The sequence below is a fragment of the Artibeus jamaicensis genome, unplaced genomic scaffold, assembly GCF_021234435.1.
Source record: "Artibeus jamaicensis isolate MK-2021 breed Jamaican fruit bat unplaced genomic scaffold, CSHL_Jam_final scaffold_833, whole genome shotgun sequence".
Classification (NCBI taxonomy): domain Eukaryota; kingdom Metazoa; phylum Chordata; class Mammalia; order Chiroptera; family Phyllostomidae; genus Artibeus; species Artibeus jamaicensis.
The window spans coordinates 4022863-4044107 of NW_026522056.1; the positions used below are offsets into that span (position 1 = coordinate 4022863).

Consider the following 21245-nt stretch of genomic DNA (forward strand, 5'->3'; position numbering starts at 1 on the left):
CCTAAGATGCAGAATTCAGAAATATGGGACGTGATTCTTGTAGGTGATTTCAAGCAGGTTCAAAGTTTGAAGAATTCTCAGTTCCTGAGACTGAAATTTCAGTAGTGCTTCATATCTGTGACCTGAAGGGGGAGGGCAGGGACACACTTACTAGTATCTGGAGTTTTCTCTTCAGATCTGCCAAATAAAAACTCGTATTTGGCCTTGGCAACACTCTGGGAATGTGCTGATGCATTGTTACCCCAAACAAATGTCTCTGCCTGCAAAATCAGAACAAAACAGAGGTATGATTAAAAACACATCACACAGCAAACCAACCAAGAAGTTGGCTAAGTAATTATGACTCGATAGAGTGCTATACAGCCACTAAAAAAAAAAAAAAAAAAAGAGAAAAACGTACCCTGGCAGAAATCAGAAGACAAGATGATGACTGTGAGATTACAGCTACACAGGGTCCGGTCCCTTTTTATCACAAACTCTCTCACTACAAAATCCTAAGTGTGCAATTCTGTAACATAACACTATCACACTCAAGCACACCATATGACACTTTAGGTGAAATGTTCAAATAAAACTATAAACCATTACATCCATATTATTACCCTAACGACCACACTCGAGCAGGCCTTACTTCTGCTGGACCCTGTATTTAAAAAGAGAAACACGTGAACACATGTAGGGGATAAGAAGAATATGAAGAGTTTGGCTGGACTGGTAGGCAGAATCACGGCCTAAATTTTTAAAATTAGGTTTATACAACCTTTTCACAATGAGAAAACTGTGTTTAATCTTAGGCACATCATTTTCCAAATAATCACCATTACCGGCAGCCTATGGAAGGAATGTTCCCGCCATGTGTAGGGTCTGCTAAAGTGTGCCAATGAAAAGGAACCTTTCCCAAAAGCGGTCGCATTGTTATTCAATCAGGAACCCCATTCAGCCAAACAAGGCACAGAAGAGCCAGGTATCCTCCTTATTCTAATTGTCCTAAATTTGAGCACCTGTCCCAGTGCCCTTTGGAATTCTTAGAAGTCCCTTATTTCAGAGAAAAACCACAAAGGTGGCTGCGAAAGTGGTTCACACCCTGACTCTGAATTCCTACCACCTTCTTTTTCATTGCTTTAGGCAACTGACAAAAATCAGGAGCGCCTCCCTTCTCCGCTCGGATTAATTAAAAATGAGTAATGAAGTAGAAATCCTAAAACACAAAGCTGACCTTGTCCCATCAGGGAGTCATTTGGACCCAGACATTACCCACACTGGTCCTGACCCTCTAATTTAATGAGACATCTTTCCCAAGTCTGAGCAGCAAATGACCGTTCGCTTTAGGAGAGAGGAATATGAAGAGTTTCGTCAGCAACCAGACAGCCACCTCAGAGAGGGAAACCTTCTGCCACCTTTTCTATCCTTTGGAACAGAAACGACTGGCAGCAGTAAGAAGGCCCGGGACTGGGTTATGATGAACTCCGTCACCCCACCGCAGACAGAATCAGTGGGCAGGCCTCTCTCTGTTCTTGTACACCAATTTCAGACCTATCTTGTACAATTTCGAGATTAGCAATTTCTTGAAATAGCTCTACAATCACTTCATGCCCCTAATGTGTAAAACTCCTCTTTCTGGAAAAGGTGCGCATTCCTCCTGGAGTTACATGCTTGACAATCACAGGTCGTTAATTATCCTTCTCCCCATAGAGAAGCATGTTAATTTTTTGATGTGTTTGGGGAGCTTCAGGCTGGTAAAAGAGGAACTCGGTGCCCTAATTTAAGTAAGGTAGGGAAGGCTCTTTGAGGAACTTTACCTGTAGAGCCGAGAAGAATGAGAGGCTGGGGAAGGACAGAAACATCCATTGAAGCAGAAGGAGGGTCACATGCAATGGCCTTAAAGTATGAAAGAACTAGGCTAACTGAGAGATAGCCAATGGGGCCACAGAACAGCAGGCAAATGGGCAAGTGTGAGGCTGACCAGAGCACAGCACAGCAGGATGTGACCCTGGAGGGGAGCCAGGGGCGAACCACACAGGGTCTACAGGTCAAGGAAAGGTCTGATGGGAAGACTCCAAGTGTTCTAAACGGACAGTGGTTCCTTAACATTTTTTAAAGATCATTTATACTCTAAAAGATTGTAAGATTATTATAGGGGAAAAAGGACTGGAGCAAGTCAAGAGAAGCAGAGACATCAGTTAGGAGTCCGCATGAGAGAGCCTGGAAGCTCGGAGTAGGATAATAGCCATGGAAACAGAAGTGAGTGAATTTGAACTATATTTTGTAGGGAGGATCTACATTAACGTTCTGATAAAGGGGATTTAAGGAATGAAGGAAAGGAAGAAATGAAGGGCAATTATAAGACATAATAACTACTAACCACCTGCTCCAGGCCAGGTGCTGTTCTCATGAGATTCACGGGCTCTCTCATTCAGAGATCCTTCGTGGGTGGGCACTAACACCCCGGTCTCGCCGGCAGAGAAAAGGAGACCACAAGTGGGTAAACCATTTACCCAAGCCGGTAACTTGCAGATCCCAAATTCATATCCTGAATCCGGAACCCACAACCCAAGGAACGACTCCCAGGAACCTGGCTTCAGCAGATGGGAACGTGGACTGAGAAGGGGGAGAGAGAGAAGGAAAATCAGTAATAGCACGAATTTGAGTTTCCAGGTGATTTCCCAATGGCTCAGGAAAAGAGAAAAAAATTCCAAAGAAAAATCCATTACTACGGTGCTGGGGGCCGAAAAAGAGGCAATTGACAAAGCACCAGTTTTAAGAAATTTCAGGAAGATAGTTTTCTGGTGTATAGTCTCAACTAAAGCCTGAGAAGGATTCTCTAAAGGAAGGTTTCCCTTGAGCAAAGGTTTTTAACCTCAGTTCCAAGGGGGTCTGTCCATGGAACTCTGGAATTCTAAGTTAGATGGGGAAAAACAATTCATCTTTACTTTCACTCACCTTAAGCTGAAACTTAGTATTTTTTTCAAATATAAATGTATACAGCAAACCACTGTATTATCATGAGTAACTCTAACTTTGTCACCAGCAGAAGAAATCAGAACCACTTTTGCATCAAATAAGTTACTGCAGGTATTTGGAACTCATATCTGCACTCATTTACACTCATACCTACTTTGAAATGACAGCAGTTACTACACCCACCACTAAACCTTCTTACTGAATTAAAAACTAATATATTACCACATCACAAATTTGTGAAATATTTTGATAGCCAACATAGTCTGTTTCTTTTACAGCTCCATGTATACTGTTGTGTGCACTTAAAAAGCATTAATCTGACAAGAAGCCCGGAGCTTTACCAGGCTATCAAAAGGGGCCACGGCACAACAGAAGATTAAGTGACTATTCAAGAGCGTTGAGACTCAAACTGCGGGTCATGGCCTGTTAGTCACTTGGGTAAGCAGCTGTGTGGGTCATGACCAGATTTTTACATAAGTTTATACACACCCACACATAACAGAATAAAACTGAAAAGAAAAATAAGTAGCACATAGCAACATAAGCATTGTTTTATAAAACTAACTTTGTGTGTATATTAGGACATGACATAAAATGCATTTCTCACCATGTCATGATCAAAACTGTCAGAAACCGCCTGCTCTAGAGTGGTTCTCAAAGTCTGGCGTGAGTGGGTATCACCTGTAGGGCCTGTTACGACACACACAGGGGGCTGGCCCAGAGTTTCTGATTCCTGGGTATGGAGGTGTGGCCTGAGAATTTCTTCTTCTAGCAATTTTGCAGGTGATGCTGATGCTGCTGGTCCAGAGACCAAGATCTGTGGCCCACTGTTCTGGACCAATGTTTTCCATACCTTACTGTACATATGAATCACCTGGGAATCTTGTTAAGCTATAGACTTAGCAGGTCTGGGCAGGAGCGGAGACTCTGTATTCCTAGAAGGTTCCCCAGTGATGCTGGTCCACAGAGCACCCTTGTGCTGAGGCTTGAAAGTGAAGCAGCGTCCGAAGCATATTCAGACTCTCGGAAAAGAGCAACTTAACCAGGAGTAAAATATATACTAAAGGGCTCCAATCTAATAAGTATTCCATACTATGACAATTGTGGGGGACCCGAATTGTGATTCAGGACCACTCAAAGCATTAACATTCTCTGACTTGCCTAATGAAAGAAAATGCATTCTGCTCAAGTGAGTTATTCTTAAAGCTGAGAGCCCCACTGATGTACCCTCTCCCCATGCCAAGGGTTATAAATCTTCACCCATCTTATGGTTTTTGCAGGTCTTCGCGAAATCCTATTTGAAACAGCTTAATAGAAGACCCATATAATTCAGCACTACTTTTTCCTTCTGTAATTACTAATTGAACAAAATATGTTCTTTGGTTTTACCACAGTCATTTCAGAAACATAAATATCATTAATAAATATGGGGTATGAAGTAACATTAGCAAATGGACTACTAGTTGATCCAGATTTAAATCCCAGCTGGGACTTCTACTCAATCACACACTAACGTTTAGGCTTCAGACATTAGCTTGCCTATTGATAAACAGCGCTACTCAAGTTTATCGTAAGGTCCCTTCTGACTCAGAAGCACAAAGACTCTGCACACTACTGAGCCGTCTGCACAGACATTTCATCAAGGAAAAAATAACACAAATCTTTTCCGTGTGGTAAAATTACAGTGACATGATCACCAAAACATGCCTGTACTTAAAGAGCAAGTCAACCATTCATGAACAGGAGAGCCCCGACCAAACAGCTCAGTTGGTTGGACTGTCATCCTATACACCAAGGTTGCAGGTTCGATTCCCGGTCAGGGCACATACTTAGGTTGTGGTTTCGATCCTCCATCAGGGCATATATGGGAAGCAACTGATCAGTGTGTCTGTTTCACATCGATGTTTCTCTCTCTCTCTCACTTGCTCTTTCTCCAAAATCAATAAATATATCCTTGGGTGAGGATCGAAAAAATGAACAGGACATACAAAATCTCGCCCTTACATTTCACATGAATTTGCACTTGCATTATCTAACTCTCAACATGTTACTGATTATAATTACCCATTTTTAGAGAAACAAAAAAAATGCTATTGATGTAAAGTAATTTTTTTAGCTACAGAAAATAAAGAGAAAGAAGAAAGCTGCAAGCAAACACTAAAAGAAACACGGCAGATTTGGGAGGGGAGTAACGGTCAGAGGAGGATGTGATGGAGACCGGCTGAGAGCCCCGTGTGAGGAGGGCAGCGCGCCCCTCCACTCCCTTCTCATTTCAGTGTCAGTACGATGTTCAGAGGATGTGAGCGCCTCCTACTGAGTCGGAGTTGAGTAGGTGCCTTAGGACAGAGAAGACTAAAAGCTAAAGGAAAGACTATAAAAATGTTGTGCAACTCACTCAGAACCAACACTGGACTCCAGCAGTCGCACCCCGCATCCTGTTCAACCCCATCCCACTCCAGGCCCCGGAAACAGGGCACCACACAGGCCACCTTCAGTGCGGGCAGGGACCAGCGGCTTAGTGCTAAGGCTACAAAAGGCCATGGCGTTACGGGCTGAAATGTGTCCCCGAAGTTTGAATGTTGAAGTCCTAACCCCCAGCCCCTTCGATGTGACTCGCTATCTGGAGACAGGGTCGATCGGCCCGTGAGGACGGGTCCTAGTGCAGGACGACTGGTGTCCCTACAAGGACATCGGGAGATCGGGACACAGACACACAGAAGGAAGACCAGGTGACGAGACAGGAAGAAGGTGACCATCTGCAAACCAAGGAGTGAAGCTTGGGAAGAAACAAGCCCTGCTGACACCTTGATTTTGGACCTCTGGCCTCCAGATCTGTGAGAAAGTTACTTTTGCTCTGACTGAGTCTCCCGTCGGTGGTAGTTTACTGTAGCAGCCTAGCAAGGTAATACGTTGGAGAAGGCTGAAAGAGTCAGGCACAAACGGGAAGTTGTTTAACATGACAGGTAATTCAAGTCCTGTTGAAAGGGAACAGAACCGATCCAAGTCACACCACAGAATACTCCAAGGCCAGGAAAGGGGTGAGGAGGTGCTAAAACAAGTAGCACTGGTGAAGAGGAAGGGTTATCAAGCAGTTAGATCCCTAGATCCCTGCCTCTACTTCATTAGCTAACTGTACCTCCTCCACCCAGGCACCAGAATAAAGCTTTATTCACTGGGGAGACTCCAAAGAACATCTGTGGCCTGGGGGGCACCAGGCCCAACTGACATGGGATGCCTTAGTGGACATGGGGACCTGCTGGCTGGAGGTTGAGATGCTTAGACTTCTTCCCTCACCTGACCTATGGGATGCACCCTAGACTACACCTTGCCAGCAGGAGGTCTGAAGACCTTTCTCTGCAGAATGCAACCAGCCCAAGATGACCTAAATAATTAAATCAAGGACACAGAAATAAACAGCCTAATCGGATCTTCCTTCGGTGAAGCTCAGAACTTCCAACTGGCTCTTTAGACCCCACTCTTACACTCTAACCCTTAATGTTCACGACTGTGATGTGTTTTGAAAACTGCAGGGAAGTTACTTATTAGTAGGATGTTCTTCAACTTGGGGTTGCCATTCTACTTCCTCATGAGTCAATTCAGACAGTAAAATCTTTGACAGGAGCATCACAGAAGTGATGGTGTTCTCTTTGCATCCTCTTCAGAGGCACAGGACTGCAATCTGCCCCACTGCCGATCACAGGCACTTTGAGTTGCCAGGCTCCCCCAGTGTCAAGTTCAACTGTTTCTCTGGGTCTTTTTAACTAGTATGATGTGGGGAGACACTTAGAAACTGGAAACATCCTGCTGCTCATCAAACTTTCAGATTACACATTTACTTTATCAATGTGGACCAAATTTACTATTTTATCCAATGGGTTGTAATCCAGTGCTTTTCTTATTTATTTTACTCTCCCAAATACCCAGTTTTGGCCAATGTGAGCTCTTTCTAGCTGGCTTTTGTGTCTTTCTGATATGTCTCCATTATTTTCTGGTACAGGAAGACGTTCAGGCTTCTTCCTTCTGGCATCAGCCATTTCTTTAAAATAAGATATAAAATTAAATCAAAATAAAATAAAGTCTTGGTCCCTTTCAGTAAATATTATTTAGGGTTTAAATACAAAAACTAGACGTTGGGTGGTCATATGTGCTCATTTTTATTTGTAGGGGGGAGGTGGAGGGACCTGCTCGTTGACCAACTCAAGGGACAGAGCTGGAGAATTAAAAAAGACACACACACACACACACACACACACACTTGCTGTAAGTTGAAGGAGGGCCTCCCCAGATGTCCACATCCTAATCACTAAAACCTATGAATGCTATTTTATGTGGCAGACTTTGAATATGTGGTTAAGTTTCTTGATATGAAATTATCCTGATTACCTGGGTGGGACAAAATCTGAGACCAAAAGAAAGAAAGCCAAAGGGAAGCAAAGTGAGAGAACAGACACGCCTGCTGCTGGATGGAGAAAGGGGCCCGGAGCCAAGGGATGCAAGGACTGCAGCTGTAGGGGCCGGTCCTCTCCTGGCGCCTCGGAGGCAGCACTGCCCCGCGGGCACCGTGACGTCAGCCCCCAACACCCATGCGGAGAGCTGGCCTCCAGGACTAGAGGAATAAGACACTGTGTTATTTTAATCCACCAAGTGTGTGTGTGGTACTCTGTTACAGCAGCCCCAGGAAACTAGTACACACACACACACGCACACACACATTTATATTCAAATGTATATGCCCTTTTATACCTAGGTTTACTTCTACATCTATCTAATAAGAACTCCACAAGTTCACATAAATCTCTTTTCCATAAAGATACTTCTGCTGCTCTCCAGCATAAACAAGTGAGTTTTTAGTGAAATAACCACAAGATTTCATGACTGGTTGTTATTCCACCTCTACTAGTCCTTGTTATTGCAGTTCATCCAAATATACTTTGCTCTAAAAAAATTTTTTTAAGAAACACACTTTGCTCCTAAAAGACTAAACTGCTGAGAAACAAACAAAACCACCGGTTCCTGCAGGCTACGGAGAGAGACTCGAACCCTGCCACGTGCAGCGTTTTTCCCCCTGAACATGTACTTGGCCCTTGCCTGCACATACGCAAGTGGAAAGAATGCCGGTCTGCGAGCTGAAGTGGTCGGGCCGCGTAATCTGCAGTCCCTTCTCCCTTGACGGGCGAACTGGATAGACATTCCAAAAGCCAGTCACAGCACTGAGTACAATGGGGACAGAGAGCCTCAAGAGCAGAAAGGTCAAAAACAGCTAGAAGGCAAATGTGGTAACAGAAAGACCAAATCTTTGACTTGTAAAGGTGAGAAACAGCACGGAAACCAAAGGGCAGAGCAGGCAGTGGGATGACAAGGCCAAGGAAAAGGCGGCGGGAAACAGTCTCCACGAGTCGGCTCCTCTCCGTTCACTATCCAGCCCTGCTGCCAGGCTGTTTCAACTACGTGAGCAAACAGACAAGAGCTGAATTCACGGCCTTCTAAAAAGCCCCTGGAGGTCCATTCTCATCTTCCTACCAGATGCTGTCTATTCACTCGGCCCACGTCCTGAAAGTGCACTCCCTGGGACAGGGCAGCCTAGGGCTCCGCGGCTGCTGCGGGCGTGGAGTTGAGCCGGGGAGCCGGCCTCCCAGGGGTGGCAGGGGCTCCGGAGCAGAGACCCAGGTACCAGCTGCCTCCTAGTGCCGTGCATGTGCAGTCAGAAGGAAGGACGTACACGCAAGTCTTTGGCTGACTCCAAGGCAACCTGTATCTTGGAGACATTTTCGCTGTCTTCTGATCAAATGGGAAGATTTTATCTCCCTTCTAGGAACTGTGCCTGCCCTGGGCAAGGCTCCGAATTCACAATACAATATGACTAATTACAAATGGTGAGAGCCGCTTTATTATTTTTTTTGGAGACCAACGTAGAAAGTTAGGGGGTCGGAAACTAGGACAATAAATATTCCTTTGTAACAAAGCCCCCCATAAAACAAGTGTGAGACAAAGGGATTCAGTTTTCCTCAAAGCTCCTTCACTATGGCACCAAGTCGCTAAAATGTTAGAGAGCTTCAAAGAAAGCATTTAAAAGAAAATTAACAACCAGCCCTGACTGGTGTGGCTCAGTGGGTTGGGCTTCATCCTGCAATGCAAACAGTTGCAGGTTCGATTCCTGGTAGGGGCACAAGCCTGGGTTGTGGGGTTGGTCCCTGGCCAGAGTGTGTGTCAGAGGCAACTGATCAATGTTTCTCCCTCACACTGATGTTTCTCTCCCTCTCTCCCTCCCTTCTCTCTAAATATAAATAAAATCTTTAAACAAATTAAATAAAAATTACCATTCAAATACACAGCATCCTCTGCCTTCCCCCCATTGGACAATGGGTGATGACAGATGGGTGGGCCCTGCGGCAGTGACCGCACAGACCCGGGGACTCAGGTCTGATCCGAGTCTGTCTACCACCTGCCTTTTCGCCGCCCTCAGGCTTTGGATCTATGTGCTTCTGATAATGTTAAACTCATACATGAAGTGGACAATATAGAGATCCCGATTTTAAAAAGAAAACACACACTTTCAAGCCTTTGAACACACTGTCCTTGCTGCAGACGCTGGGTTCTTACTCCGGAGGCTGGAGCTCTCCACACGCAGGGCGCCTGAGGGTTTGTGTCGGCGGCACGAGGGAAGACAAGGGCCACAGAGAACTTGGAGAGTGGGCCCAGCAGAGCCAGGGTCCCTCTGAGGAAACCAGCCGGACTCTGAGTCAGTGACATGTACAAATGCCCCGCTGTGGGCTCGGAAAAGGGGTGGAAGGTTGGGCACGAAGAAAACTTTGAAACAAGCCCCGCGCGGAGTAGAGACCACGTGCTCACAGTCGGTGCGCACACCAGTTTTGGCCGGGCACTTACAAACCCAGCAACCTCCAACGAGGAGCCTCGAAACCTTGGCAGAAATACCACAAAGAAATTACGTAAACTAAGTTTCAGCCTGATTCATCTAAATCTAAGCTTTGAAAAATACAAAAGCATCTTTAGTTATTTCAAAGGTTCCAGGAACTTCTGAAACAAAACTAAATCCACGCTCATTTTTTGAAAGCACGTCCTTTGGCTCTTTGACAAGAGAAAAAAATGTGTTAAAAGTGAATTCAAGGTAAGTATCGTGAGAGGTAAGTGTCTTCTGAACTTAGTTGGCTATATCTTTATTTCCCTTACCTTGAAAGTCGGCTCCCGGTGGCTGCGATATATTTTAGTGACATATGTAACACAGGCTGGCTCTCACACATAAGACATGCTAGAGAGTTTTCTTGATTATGGTTAAGAAAATCACCCTTAATTTCCTTCTCCTCCAAGGAGGTGAGTAGTTAAATAAATTAACCCAACGTTCTTTTCTAGTCATAAAGTATTTAGCCAACCTGCCTGAAGGGAGAAAAAAGTGCCTCTGGACAAGCACAAACATTCTGAAAGTCATAAAATTCAGGCTATAATTTAAGCTAAAATAGCACAGGAAATATGAGGAATAATATAATCACTGTACTCATTTGTACAAGAAAATATACCATCCGCCTACATGTCACCAAAGCAAAATATCTCCACCCAAGTGTGTGCCCCTCTGAAAAACATGAAGTGATCATGAGTTTGTACCACAAAGAAAACCAGGAGAGCCTGCTCGCCCCTGGGCAGCCTCTGGCTCCACCCACGGGACATAAATCCTGCCCAGACGACACCCAGCTCCTCAGCCCTGGCTGTCGGCAGATGCCTGTTACGAAGAAATGTGCGTGCACTGAGGCAGAAGGACCCATAAAACACATCTGTCATGTGAAGCAAGAAAGGGCACCAAAGAGAACATATGGTCCTGGAGACTGAGACTTAACAAAGGACTCCAAGTCAATCCTCAGACAAATAACACTGTCCATGGTTGTGATGAAATGGTTTATTTTAACTTAAAATGATAGAGAAAAGTGTAATATATTATGGGGGTCCTTAATACTCCTGGTAATAACGAGTAAAATCATTTCTTCAAAATGTCCTGACAAGGCAAGATGTATTCATTGCCCGATTTTTCACTGACAATTTCCCAGCGTTCAGCCTCAGCAAAGTCTTGAAGGAAGGGCTATCAGTGAAAGACATATACAAACTGACACACAGTCTGGAATTTGATTTTCTGAAGATCTCCACTCTTTAAACCGAGGCACTGTTAGGACATCACACAACCACAGTACTAAAAGGTTCCCATTTCACACTGATACAAACTATTCACTTGTAAGCCAAAATGAGTAAACATCTTGGAAACAAACTGCTTACATAAGCATGTTAAAAGTAAATAATGCTTTTAGGACTTTCAGGTCCAATGTGGTCAACTACCTCATCAGGGACCTCAGGTTTATCGGCTGCTGCCTAACAGGGTTGTCAGCCTCACCCACAGAAGCAGGTGATCCAAGAATTGTCTTTTTCTGACTCATACTTGAGAAAGCTAACACAGGAGTGAAACATTCTAGGGCTGTATTTCTTTTTTTTAATCCTCAGCTGAGGAGGCTTTGTCATTGCTTTTACAGAGAAAGAAAGGAAGGGAGAGAGAGAAAAACATCGATCAGAGAAAGAAACATCAGTGAGAAAGAGAAAAATCGACTGGTTGCCTTCTTGTACATGCCCCCACCAGGCAATCAAAACTGCAACCTGGGCACATGCCCTGCCCGGGAATCCAACCCACAACCCTTCGGTCTCCGGGATGATGTTCCAGCCCCCTGAGTCATAGGGGCCAGGGCTAGAGTAGTGTTTCTGCTGGTCCAGGCACAACCTACAATGGACTACCTGGGACGTTTGTAGATAAGCTACAGCTTGCTGAGCTACTCGGGTCCACTGAACCCAGTTCCTAGAAGCGGTGCAGGAGAACCTGACTTTTTACCCAACACCTTGAGCTGATCCTTAGGCAGCTACTACCCCGGAGCTCTGTGGAGGATACCACTGAGTCCTCAAAAAGCACGACGGAACAGCAAGACAGCTGGCAGCAAGGAATGAAGCCCACTCCTCTTGGGCCACCACCACCATCTCCACAGCACAAACCACAACCACAGAACACCCAGGAAAATGTAGGCTTTCTGGCTTACTGCAGATATTTCACAACTGATATTAAAGTTGTCAGTTGCTACTGACGATGGCCTTGTATCTCTGCAGTGAGTGAGACAATGCTATTAGCCTCGAAGTTGCTTTTGAACCCAAGCAATGCAAAAACTATGGGGAAGCTCCCCTTGCTACACAGGGCAAGTCACCCTCACAGACGCTGGATTCCAACAGACAATACACAAGCCAAAGAACAACAAGTGAATGCAAATTACCTTTGTTCTTGAATACAGAATACTGAAGAATAAATAAGTCACAAGACTTCTTCCCTTTCATAGTTTTAATGACATTTACACATATCTACATACCACACAGTCTCTGAGTACCAGACCTTCTGAGGATTAGAGGCTTGTTCTATTTTTACATCTATACTTGGAATCTAAAAATAATATGATGAACTATATTTTTAGGTTGAGTTCAAATCATTCTCAGTGCTATACTAAGTATTATTAATAATCAATTTTAAGAATGCTTGTTTGGACTTGCTGGAAACCTAGAAACTGACATTGTTTCTGTGGAAAAATAAAAGCAGAGTTCCAAATAACAAAGTTACAAATTTATATCTGAGATTCACATGTGAAAGGCGGAGGCTGCCTATACATTTTACTTAAACATACGATAAAATCTGGTTAACCGAGGCTGATAACTCACATCAATTCATGAACCAAGACTGCTGATGTGAGCCTGATTACCGATTCCTAATTTTCCTTGGGGGGAAAGGAGAACGAATCTTCTATGCAAGAAAAACATGAATTAAAAATAAAAGAAGGTGGTGGTATTATCAGTCTAACACTCCCCTTATTGGGAATACAAATCCAACACACGCATGTTCAGAACAGATGTTCAGAGCGGCCAAAGTAGGCAATTTTAAATGTTCATGCAACTGAACCTCTTAGGGTTCTTATAGATGGAGAATTTTGATAAATTTTGTTATTTTCTAACTCATTAAGACTCCAGTTTCTTAGGGAGAGGAGCCAAGGGGAAAAGGACACTACCAACAATCAGCAACGACAGCCGCAAGGCTAACAACACAGACAAATGGGAAAAGGCAACATAGACAAGGACAAAAGACAAGCACAGATGCAGGGTGCATGCGGCATATTGAAGGACCCAGCCCGTAGCAAATTCCAATAGATCAATGAGAAAAAGACAAACCAAATGGAAAATAATCTCAGAAATGTCAATACAAATGACCAACAGACTTCGATGTTCAACCTCACTAGCCATCAGTTTTTGTTTTAATACACACTAAAACACAAGTTACCATTTTTACCCCATCATGTTAGCAAGATTAAAATGTGTGAAAATAATACAATTTCCTCATCTGGAAGAAACAACAGTCTGACTTCCAAAGGCTTTTGAAAGGATAAAAGAAGGTAACATAGCCCAGAACGTGATCAATGTCCAACAGACATCAGCCGTAGCTGTCATCATTGTCATTGTCGTCATCATCGTCATCATCGTCATCATCACTACATTTATATCATCATCATCAGTACATCTGCATTTCTCCAGGGATGGGCAAAAGTAGATTTCCAGTTGTTACAAAAAATGATATGATAATTAATAAATAATACAAGGATAGACTGTGTTTCCACAACTATAAACCTACTTTCACTCACCCTGTTTATTATTTTATTTACATCTCTCATTCAACTATAAGCCCCTGAAGTACAGAAATTGAGTGTATATTTTTAAATACATTTTACTCAATAACATTACTGACATTTTCATTTCAGTAATATATATAACAGTCTGCTGTATGAAAGTAAAATAATTTAAATTCATCAATTTCTCACTATTACAAAAAACACTGTCGAGATTAACTTTCTCCACATTTCTTTACATTCTTTTCCGACTCTTGATTTAGAAAAACCTCCTAGAAGTGGGATTTGGGGGAAAAGGAAATGCACACGTAAGTCCTGGCAGGGAGCCAGCAGGGGCGAGAACTACCTTTCCAATCGCGTCCGAACTCCTACCCAAATCACCGTTCTTAGCGCATTTTAGACACGTAATAAACTGGACAAATGGGAGAAAGGAAGAAAATGGTATCATCTGAGGAAAGGCAGGCCACTGGGGAAGCACAGAGCAGATCAGAAACGACACAGAAAACGAACAGTGGGATGGATGAGTGCTTCTCACGCTGCGGTGGGCACACCAAGTGTTTGGGGATCTCACTAAATTCTAGTTCACGTTTAACAGAGCTGGGGTGGGGCCTGAGACTCTGCATTTCTAAAAAAAAAAAAAAAAAGCTCCCAGGTGATGCTGTTGATGTTGGTCCATGGACTGTGGTTTAAACAGTAAGGAAGCAGATATTACAGGAGAGGCAGATTAGCACTGAAGGGTTTCAAATGTCAGGCTAAACTTTGAACTTTGGTATTCAATCACTTTAGCAGTCAATTTAATGCAGGCGTCTGTGAGAAGTTTCTAATCTGGGGGGACCTGATTACTAGAGAAAAAGTCAGCTAAGAAAAACTCACACGCCACATTACCAACCACGTCTTTCTTAGGGGACAGTTGGTTTTGTTTGTCACTCCAGTCTTTTCTCAGCTTTGGTTAATACTGTTTACAAGTGTGAGGCTATTTGGGCAAAGTACCAGTGCTTTACATATACCCCTCTCTAGACTAAACATGACTGTTAATAATGGAAGAGACAATTAGAGATTAAAAACAAGAATTAAAAGTGTTGTACTTCTTCTGTACTGCCCTACCCTGGAGCTCCTTGGGCCCATTCAGCGGAGGCCATACCCCACAGCTCCCGGTCACTGCTTTATCACTGTCCATGGAGGCAGCCAGAGGTCCAGTTAGAGGTCCTGTGCATAAAATCATGCAGGGGGAACCAAGTGCTACGTCTCCCCCACCACACTCCCCTCCCCCACTGCCATGACTACACTGACTACAACTACTCCAGATTCAGCTGAGATGAGTGTCAGCTCTTGGAGCACATGCCAATCACCTCAACATGCCTAAGCTTCCAACTCGAGAAGTGAATCAGCTCAGGGAAGGACAGTCCAAGGTCAGAACAGCCTAGCCAAAGTCCAAGTCCCTAAGAGCTAATAACTCCATGTCATCTAGTCATCTCTGTCCTCCCCATATATCATCAGCACTGGTGACAGAGGCAGAAGGCAGCATGTGCTGAATTTGTGCTACTCCATTACGGCCCGGAGAAGGAGGGATGTAGAGAGGAGGCAGGAATACGGTAGGTAGGCTGCACTCAGTACCGACCCTGGCATTTCTGCGAGCATCGTCTCGTCTATACAGTCATGTTTCAGAGCACAGCAGTTTCCAAGGCTCTCAGGGGGCTCTCTGGCAGGAAATCACTGCCTGCCCAAGCTTATAGATCACTGAGTTAATAATGATGCACTCATACATGGGGAGCAGTGTGTGTGCAACCAGCATGACCGAGAAACCTGTGCTGAGTCTTGGATGAATGTGTCTTACACCAAGACACTCAGATGCTCGCCACAGCCCGGCGCACTTGTACAGTGTGGGAGCGTAGAGATGCAGCCTGACTGGAGAACAACTGGGCTATTTTTATTAAAATTTTAAAGGTGCATAACCTTTTAACAACTCTACTTGAAGGGATTTATTAAAAAAAAACTACACGCCAAAGAGGGTGGTAAAATGATGTTCAGCAAAATATGAGAAACAGCTTAAATGTCTATCAACAGGGGTCTAGCCAACTGTACTGGAATATAATGCAATACAGCAGAGATATTAAGAAATGAATGAGGAAGACTTTATGTGCTGCACTAGAACTGTCTCCAAGCTACCTTAATGAGTGAAGAGGAAGGTGGGTAACAGTATGTAGAATGTGTAATTATTGATGGAAGAGGCAGAGAGGCATAGACTATCTCTGGTAACAGACTGCCACAGGAACCGGGCTTCTGAGGTCAGAGAAAGCCTTCCGTTTTCTAGCTCCTACCCTCTTGTTCCTTTGTATGTATGTTTCTATCACACACCATGTATTATTATTATTATTTCCAATTCTGGGGTGATTTGGTTTTGTCATTTTTTAAAGGTTTCCGAGTGCATGAGCATTCAAGGAGTTACAGAAAACATTGACACACTTTCCCATGAAAAGAAATTGCAGGGTAAGCTCACAAAACTCAATGTAAAAATCCTGAACAAGAGCCCTGGCTGGTGTAGCTCAGTGGATTGAATGCGGGCCTATGAACCAGAGTATCGATCGCGGTTCGATTCCCAGTCAGGGCACATGCCTGGGTTGTAGGCCAGTTCCCAGCAGGGGACAAATGAGAGGCAACCATACATTGATATTTCTCTCCCACTCTTTCTCCTTCCCTTCCCCTCTCTCAAAAAATAAATAAATAAAATATTTTTAAAAAATCCTGAACAAGAAATTAGCAAAGTGAAATTAACAATATATTAAAAAGACAATCCATCATGACCAAGCTGGCTTCATCCTAAGAATGCAAAGCTGTTTTAATTTTAGAACCCAATTAATGGAATTTACCACATTGAAAATGCAAGGAAAAAACCTATGTGATTATCAGCATATATACAGAAAAATATTTGGTAACATTCAACATCAATTTATTATTTTTAAAAGAAGCCTTAGCAAACTAGGTATAGACAGAAACTCCTAGGATCTGATAAAGTCTTAATGGTGAAGTTCTCCTACATACCCTATAAGCAAACAATACAAAGGAGTTTAGTAGTGGTTTTTACCTCTTTTATGAAAGATAACCTCTAAAATATCCTCCACATGACTTCAGGGTATTTCATGACACAGTACATTTCAGAACTTCCAAACCCAGAAGTTTCATGAATCCCAAGGGAAACCCTGAAGTAAGTACTGTGTATGTCGACAGTACTATAGAGTAAGTACTATCAGATTCATGGTACTAAAGTAAGACTCTATACACTTGGCATTTGAAAAAACTCCACTGGGTCCTCAGCCTACAAAATAAAGTCCACACTCTACAGACTGAACAATGTGGCTCCAGTCTCCTATTCCAGCTGTTACTCTTGTTGCTCCACTAAACCGACCAACGGTCTTCCTCCACTCAGTGTTTAATGCTGATGCCTCCACCAGCCTTGTCCTCCACCCTCCTCTCCAAGCTCACAAACAGCCAAGAGAGAAATGAGTCAAGTCATCACCGTTATGACTGACAGCTGCTTAGAAAGAGTGGCTATAGATCTATGCCAAGAGCTGACAGACTTCCCCAGCCAGTCACCGGCACAGCCAGACAGCCCCGGGCCACCCTGGCAGGGCCTGACTCCGATCGGAGGCCCAGAGAGCACTGAGCTGAGGACCTCCATTCTGTCTGCCCAGTTCACCATCGGACAGGTCGTTCCTCTTCCTGGTGGCCCCTCTGACCAGGAACGTGAGGCCAGGCCATCGTAGGCTGCCTCACTAATAGCCAATTCTTTTATCTTCTAGACACAGTACAAGTCCCAGCCCTGACTGAGACCATCCCATCCTAGGCAACGTTTATCATGTTATCTTTTCCTTGGAATTCCCATCGCCCTGGATGCCTGTGCTACAACAGTATCTCTGTACATACTGATGGGTAGACTATCAGGATAAAACAGACACTAGGCCCTCTGATCCTAGGGCCGTTTTATCTTTCTTTGAATTTTCATCATTTAGATGCGTGCCCTGAAAAAAGACAACACCCAACTGTCCATTGATTTCTGAGAAATTATTAATGTCGGAATGTGGAGTTTAGTCTTTGATAGGTAAGAAGGAATCCTAATTAAGGGGGAAATATGGTCAAAAGATGTTTTCTGAAGATTAAGAGTGAATGGCATATCTGGTTAGAATATAAGACACAAAGAAGACATAAGAGAAAAGATAAAAGAGAAGAGAGAAAACTGCAGTTAATAGATGTAATTTGGAAAAGAGTTCTTTGAATGTCAGAATAATAAATTAAAGAAGAAACCATTAAAAATAAAGGAAAGCTGTCCAACAAAGACAACTGAATAAAATCATGAAAACACATTAGAAAATGCATACGGGTTGCCACAGGTCACCAGGTGATGACAAGCTGACACTTCCGTGACATTGCTAAGACAACTGGGCTGTTACAAATGGGCGGTACTGGGGCATCTCTGTACTCTTTCTATGTGTAGCCAACAGATCCCAGCTAGGCCCTTACGAGAGTTCCAAATCTACCTAAAAGAATAATGATGGTGACTCAAGGAGCTGAAAAGGAGACTTCTGGAGAGAATGACAAAGTTTAGGGCAAACATAACATTTTTTTTCTGAGGAGTAAGCATACTCGTGAAAGACTGGAAATTAAAGAGAATACAGCACACATTTTACAACTCCAGTGAACAATGGAGAAATTCAGCAACAGAGAAATTTTAGCTAGACATGAAGGAGAAACACTCTAAACATAAGCATTGCTAATGGAGCAATAGGAGAAAAAATATTATTTTTTAAATTAGTTATCTCAGTGCTTGGTAGTCCACACAGCTGCAAGCACAATGGGACAGCGATACAGAACACAGAAAAGGTTACAAGCTAAGCTTTCTAAAGACAAAGAAGACAAAGACAACAATAAAAGAAGAGCCATAAAAATTAAATATATGCACAAGGTACTTGTAGATGTAAATATTCCTCTAAAGGGCTTTGAAACTGCCACCGAGGCGTTTCATCTGTCCTGAGTCAAACAGCAGGATGAATCAAGCATCTGTCTGACAGGAGCATCTCTCAGCCCCGGCACAGAGCGCATCGCTGCCCCCGGCACTCAGAGCTCACTCCTTGGAGCCCACGCAGACTTCTCCTGCATCTGGATGACACCATGGACAACCTACAACACTGGCACTTTGCAGAAATTTTGTATTAGTCTCCAAATAAAGATATTGTCAACTACGATTCTTAAAACTATGTAATGCCTATCAAGAATGCCCTTAAATTTTTTCTCCAACGTTAAAAAGTTTAGAAATCTTTGGTTTGCTTTAAAGTTAGGAATATATGGCAATACAGACACAAAAGAAAAAATTGGGGTGGGGGTAGGGATCATGTTAATGTGGGGAAAACGACAAAGCACACTGCTAATGCATCGCCCGAGAGATGTCTTCTTTTACTGGGTAAAAAGATTCATTCCAGGTTGGGACGGGAACAAGGCTGGAGTCACCCCAGTATTCCAGCTGATGCCTGGACCTGGGCACGGCGCCCTCAGACACCTCCAAACGCGGAGGAACTGACCAGCCTAGACAGCTCCTGACAGTTTCTTAAAGATTTTTTTCTTAATGTTGTATGATTACAAACTATGAGCCAATTATACACTTATCACCTTTTCCTTCCAAGCACTTGAGATCTAGGCCCTGTTGTCGCTCCTAGCTGGAAGATAAGGAGACACAGAAAAACAAGGTCACATTGAGCAACCAGTGGAGCCAAGATTTGCCATGACTTTTGGACGAATTCTATTTGGATATCATACATACTCCTACACATTAAAAACCACCAAGAACTTGACCTTCCTAATTTCCACTTCTAAAATAAAAAGTTTCTTTCAAAATTTTCCTCGTGCCCAAACCAGATTCTCTAAGGTCTCTGTGTCTACAGATTCCCAATTTATGAACTTTAGGGATTTTCCCCCTTATACACACACCTAACTAGCATCAAGACAAATTCAACGCTCTTTTTTCAAAATTCCTCAGAAGGGCAAGCTGAAACCATCAAAATGTTTCAAAATCAGAACCAATGATTAGTTCCTTGTATTTATCTTGCCCAGGAATCTCTGTTCCTCACATAGCCGGGAGCAAATAAGAACAGGGGTGACAGGAAATGAGTGAACAGTAACGGTGTTTCACACAAGTATCAAGATACTACAAATTTAATGAAATAGTAATGTGGTAAGGCTTTGCCTGCATTGCTAAAATAAAGAGGCCACATTATTGCAACACCAAGCGAATCCTTTACTGGAAAACAGGAGGCACGGAGCTGGCCCACAGACGGGGCCATCGTCCTAAGCATCATATACACACGCCACTGGCATGTCACCTCTCCGAATCCATACACACGCCACTGGCATGTCACCTCTCCAAATCCATACACACGCCACTGGCATGTCACCTCTCCGAATCCATACACACGCCACTGGCATGTCACCTCTCCGAATCCATACACACGCCACTGGCATGTCACCTCTCCGAATCCATACACCCACCCGGACGCCCCCCTCTATACCCCAACCACGAATGCCAGTGGTACCTGCTTCTCGTGACTTAGCCTCAGTAAGTAGGCGTACTTCACATACACAGAAAAGTTACAAAAATATGGAATTTATGCATTTCAGCACTTTCTACACAAAATATAGTTAACTAAGAAGACAGCACATATATACGCACAGTTTCTACCTGTATGTGCCTGTATTTACAGGCAAAATAGCTCAATTAAAACAAGTTCTAAGAAATATCATTTTCTAATTCAAATAAATAACTCTTGTTACACTGCACAACACTAATGCTTTACTCCTTAAAGCCTGAAGCACTCTCTTAGTTCAAGGACGGGTGGCCTCCAAACTAACTCACAGTCCAGGCACTGACTGTCCCCTCACACTGGTACCGTGTGAGCAACCAACCACTCTTAACTTCTCTGTGTGTGGCAAGGTCTCCTTGATCTCAAAGCAGCCGAACTGCCCAGTGGTTCAGGACAGGCTGTTTTTGCCCAGAGAGGCACAAAGGACTCCTGTGTCTGCAAACACGCTCCGCTCAGCGCCAGTGGTCTCCATTTTACATCCAAGACACCCCTTTTGCATATTTTAAAATTCAAAGAAAACATAACATTATAAACAAAGTGACCCAGATTTCTCCACTGGGCTATAGGACAGAACTATTATTACAACTAGTGTGGTTTTTATGTCACTGTTTTCAGCCCTAAAATGTTTTTTAAAATTCCCAGCCCTGAAGTGTTTCAAACAGACCACTAGAAAACAATCTGCACGACCAACTTATTCTTCACTGAAGCTCGGCTCATAAAAAGGTTCATTCATGTCAAAAAGCTATTTTTAAAGTGTGTCTAACTCACTGCTGAATAGCCACTAACAAGAAAGCATTATATGTCAGTGGAATTTTAAAAGTACATTTCTCCCAGCTTATTTCCACCTCCCCCAATTCTGCCATTCTGAATGTCAACATTATTTTAAACTTTGCTGTTTCTATTCACAGCAGCTTCATTCACTGGTCATTGCAATAAGCCTTCTGAAGGCTCTGACACC

General features: G+C 43.5%; 1 protein-coding gene across 9 annotated transcripts in view; it reads right to left on the reverse strand.

Annotated features, from left to right (window-relative positions):
- Window positions 1–21245, reverse strand: part of PSD3 (pleckstrin and Sec7 domain containing 3) — a 554618-nt gene that overhangs the window by 339866 nt on the left and 193507 nt on the right. For 7 of the 9 annotated variants that reach the window (XR_008390587.1, XM_037142625.2, XM_053659809.1 and 4 more), the window contains one exon: window positions 152–260. The exons of 1 other annotated variant lie outside the window; for it this stretch is intronic. Coding sequence is in view for 6 of the 8 variants with exons in the window: in XM_037142625.2 (XP_036998520.2) it covers window positions 152–260 (109 nt within the window). In the remaining 2 variants the exon portion in view is untranslated. Of the gene's footprint in view, window positions 1–151; window positions 261–2362; window positions 3000–21245 lie in introns of those variants that run through there. One more of the 9 variants, XM_053659803.1, reaches the window with a different exon arrangement.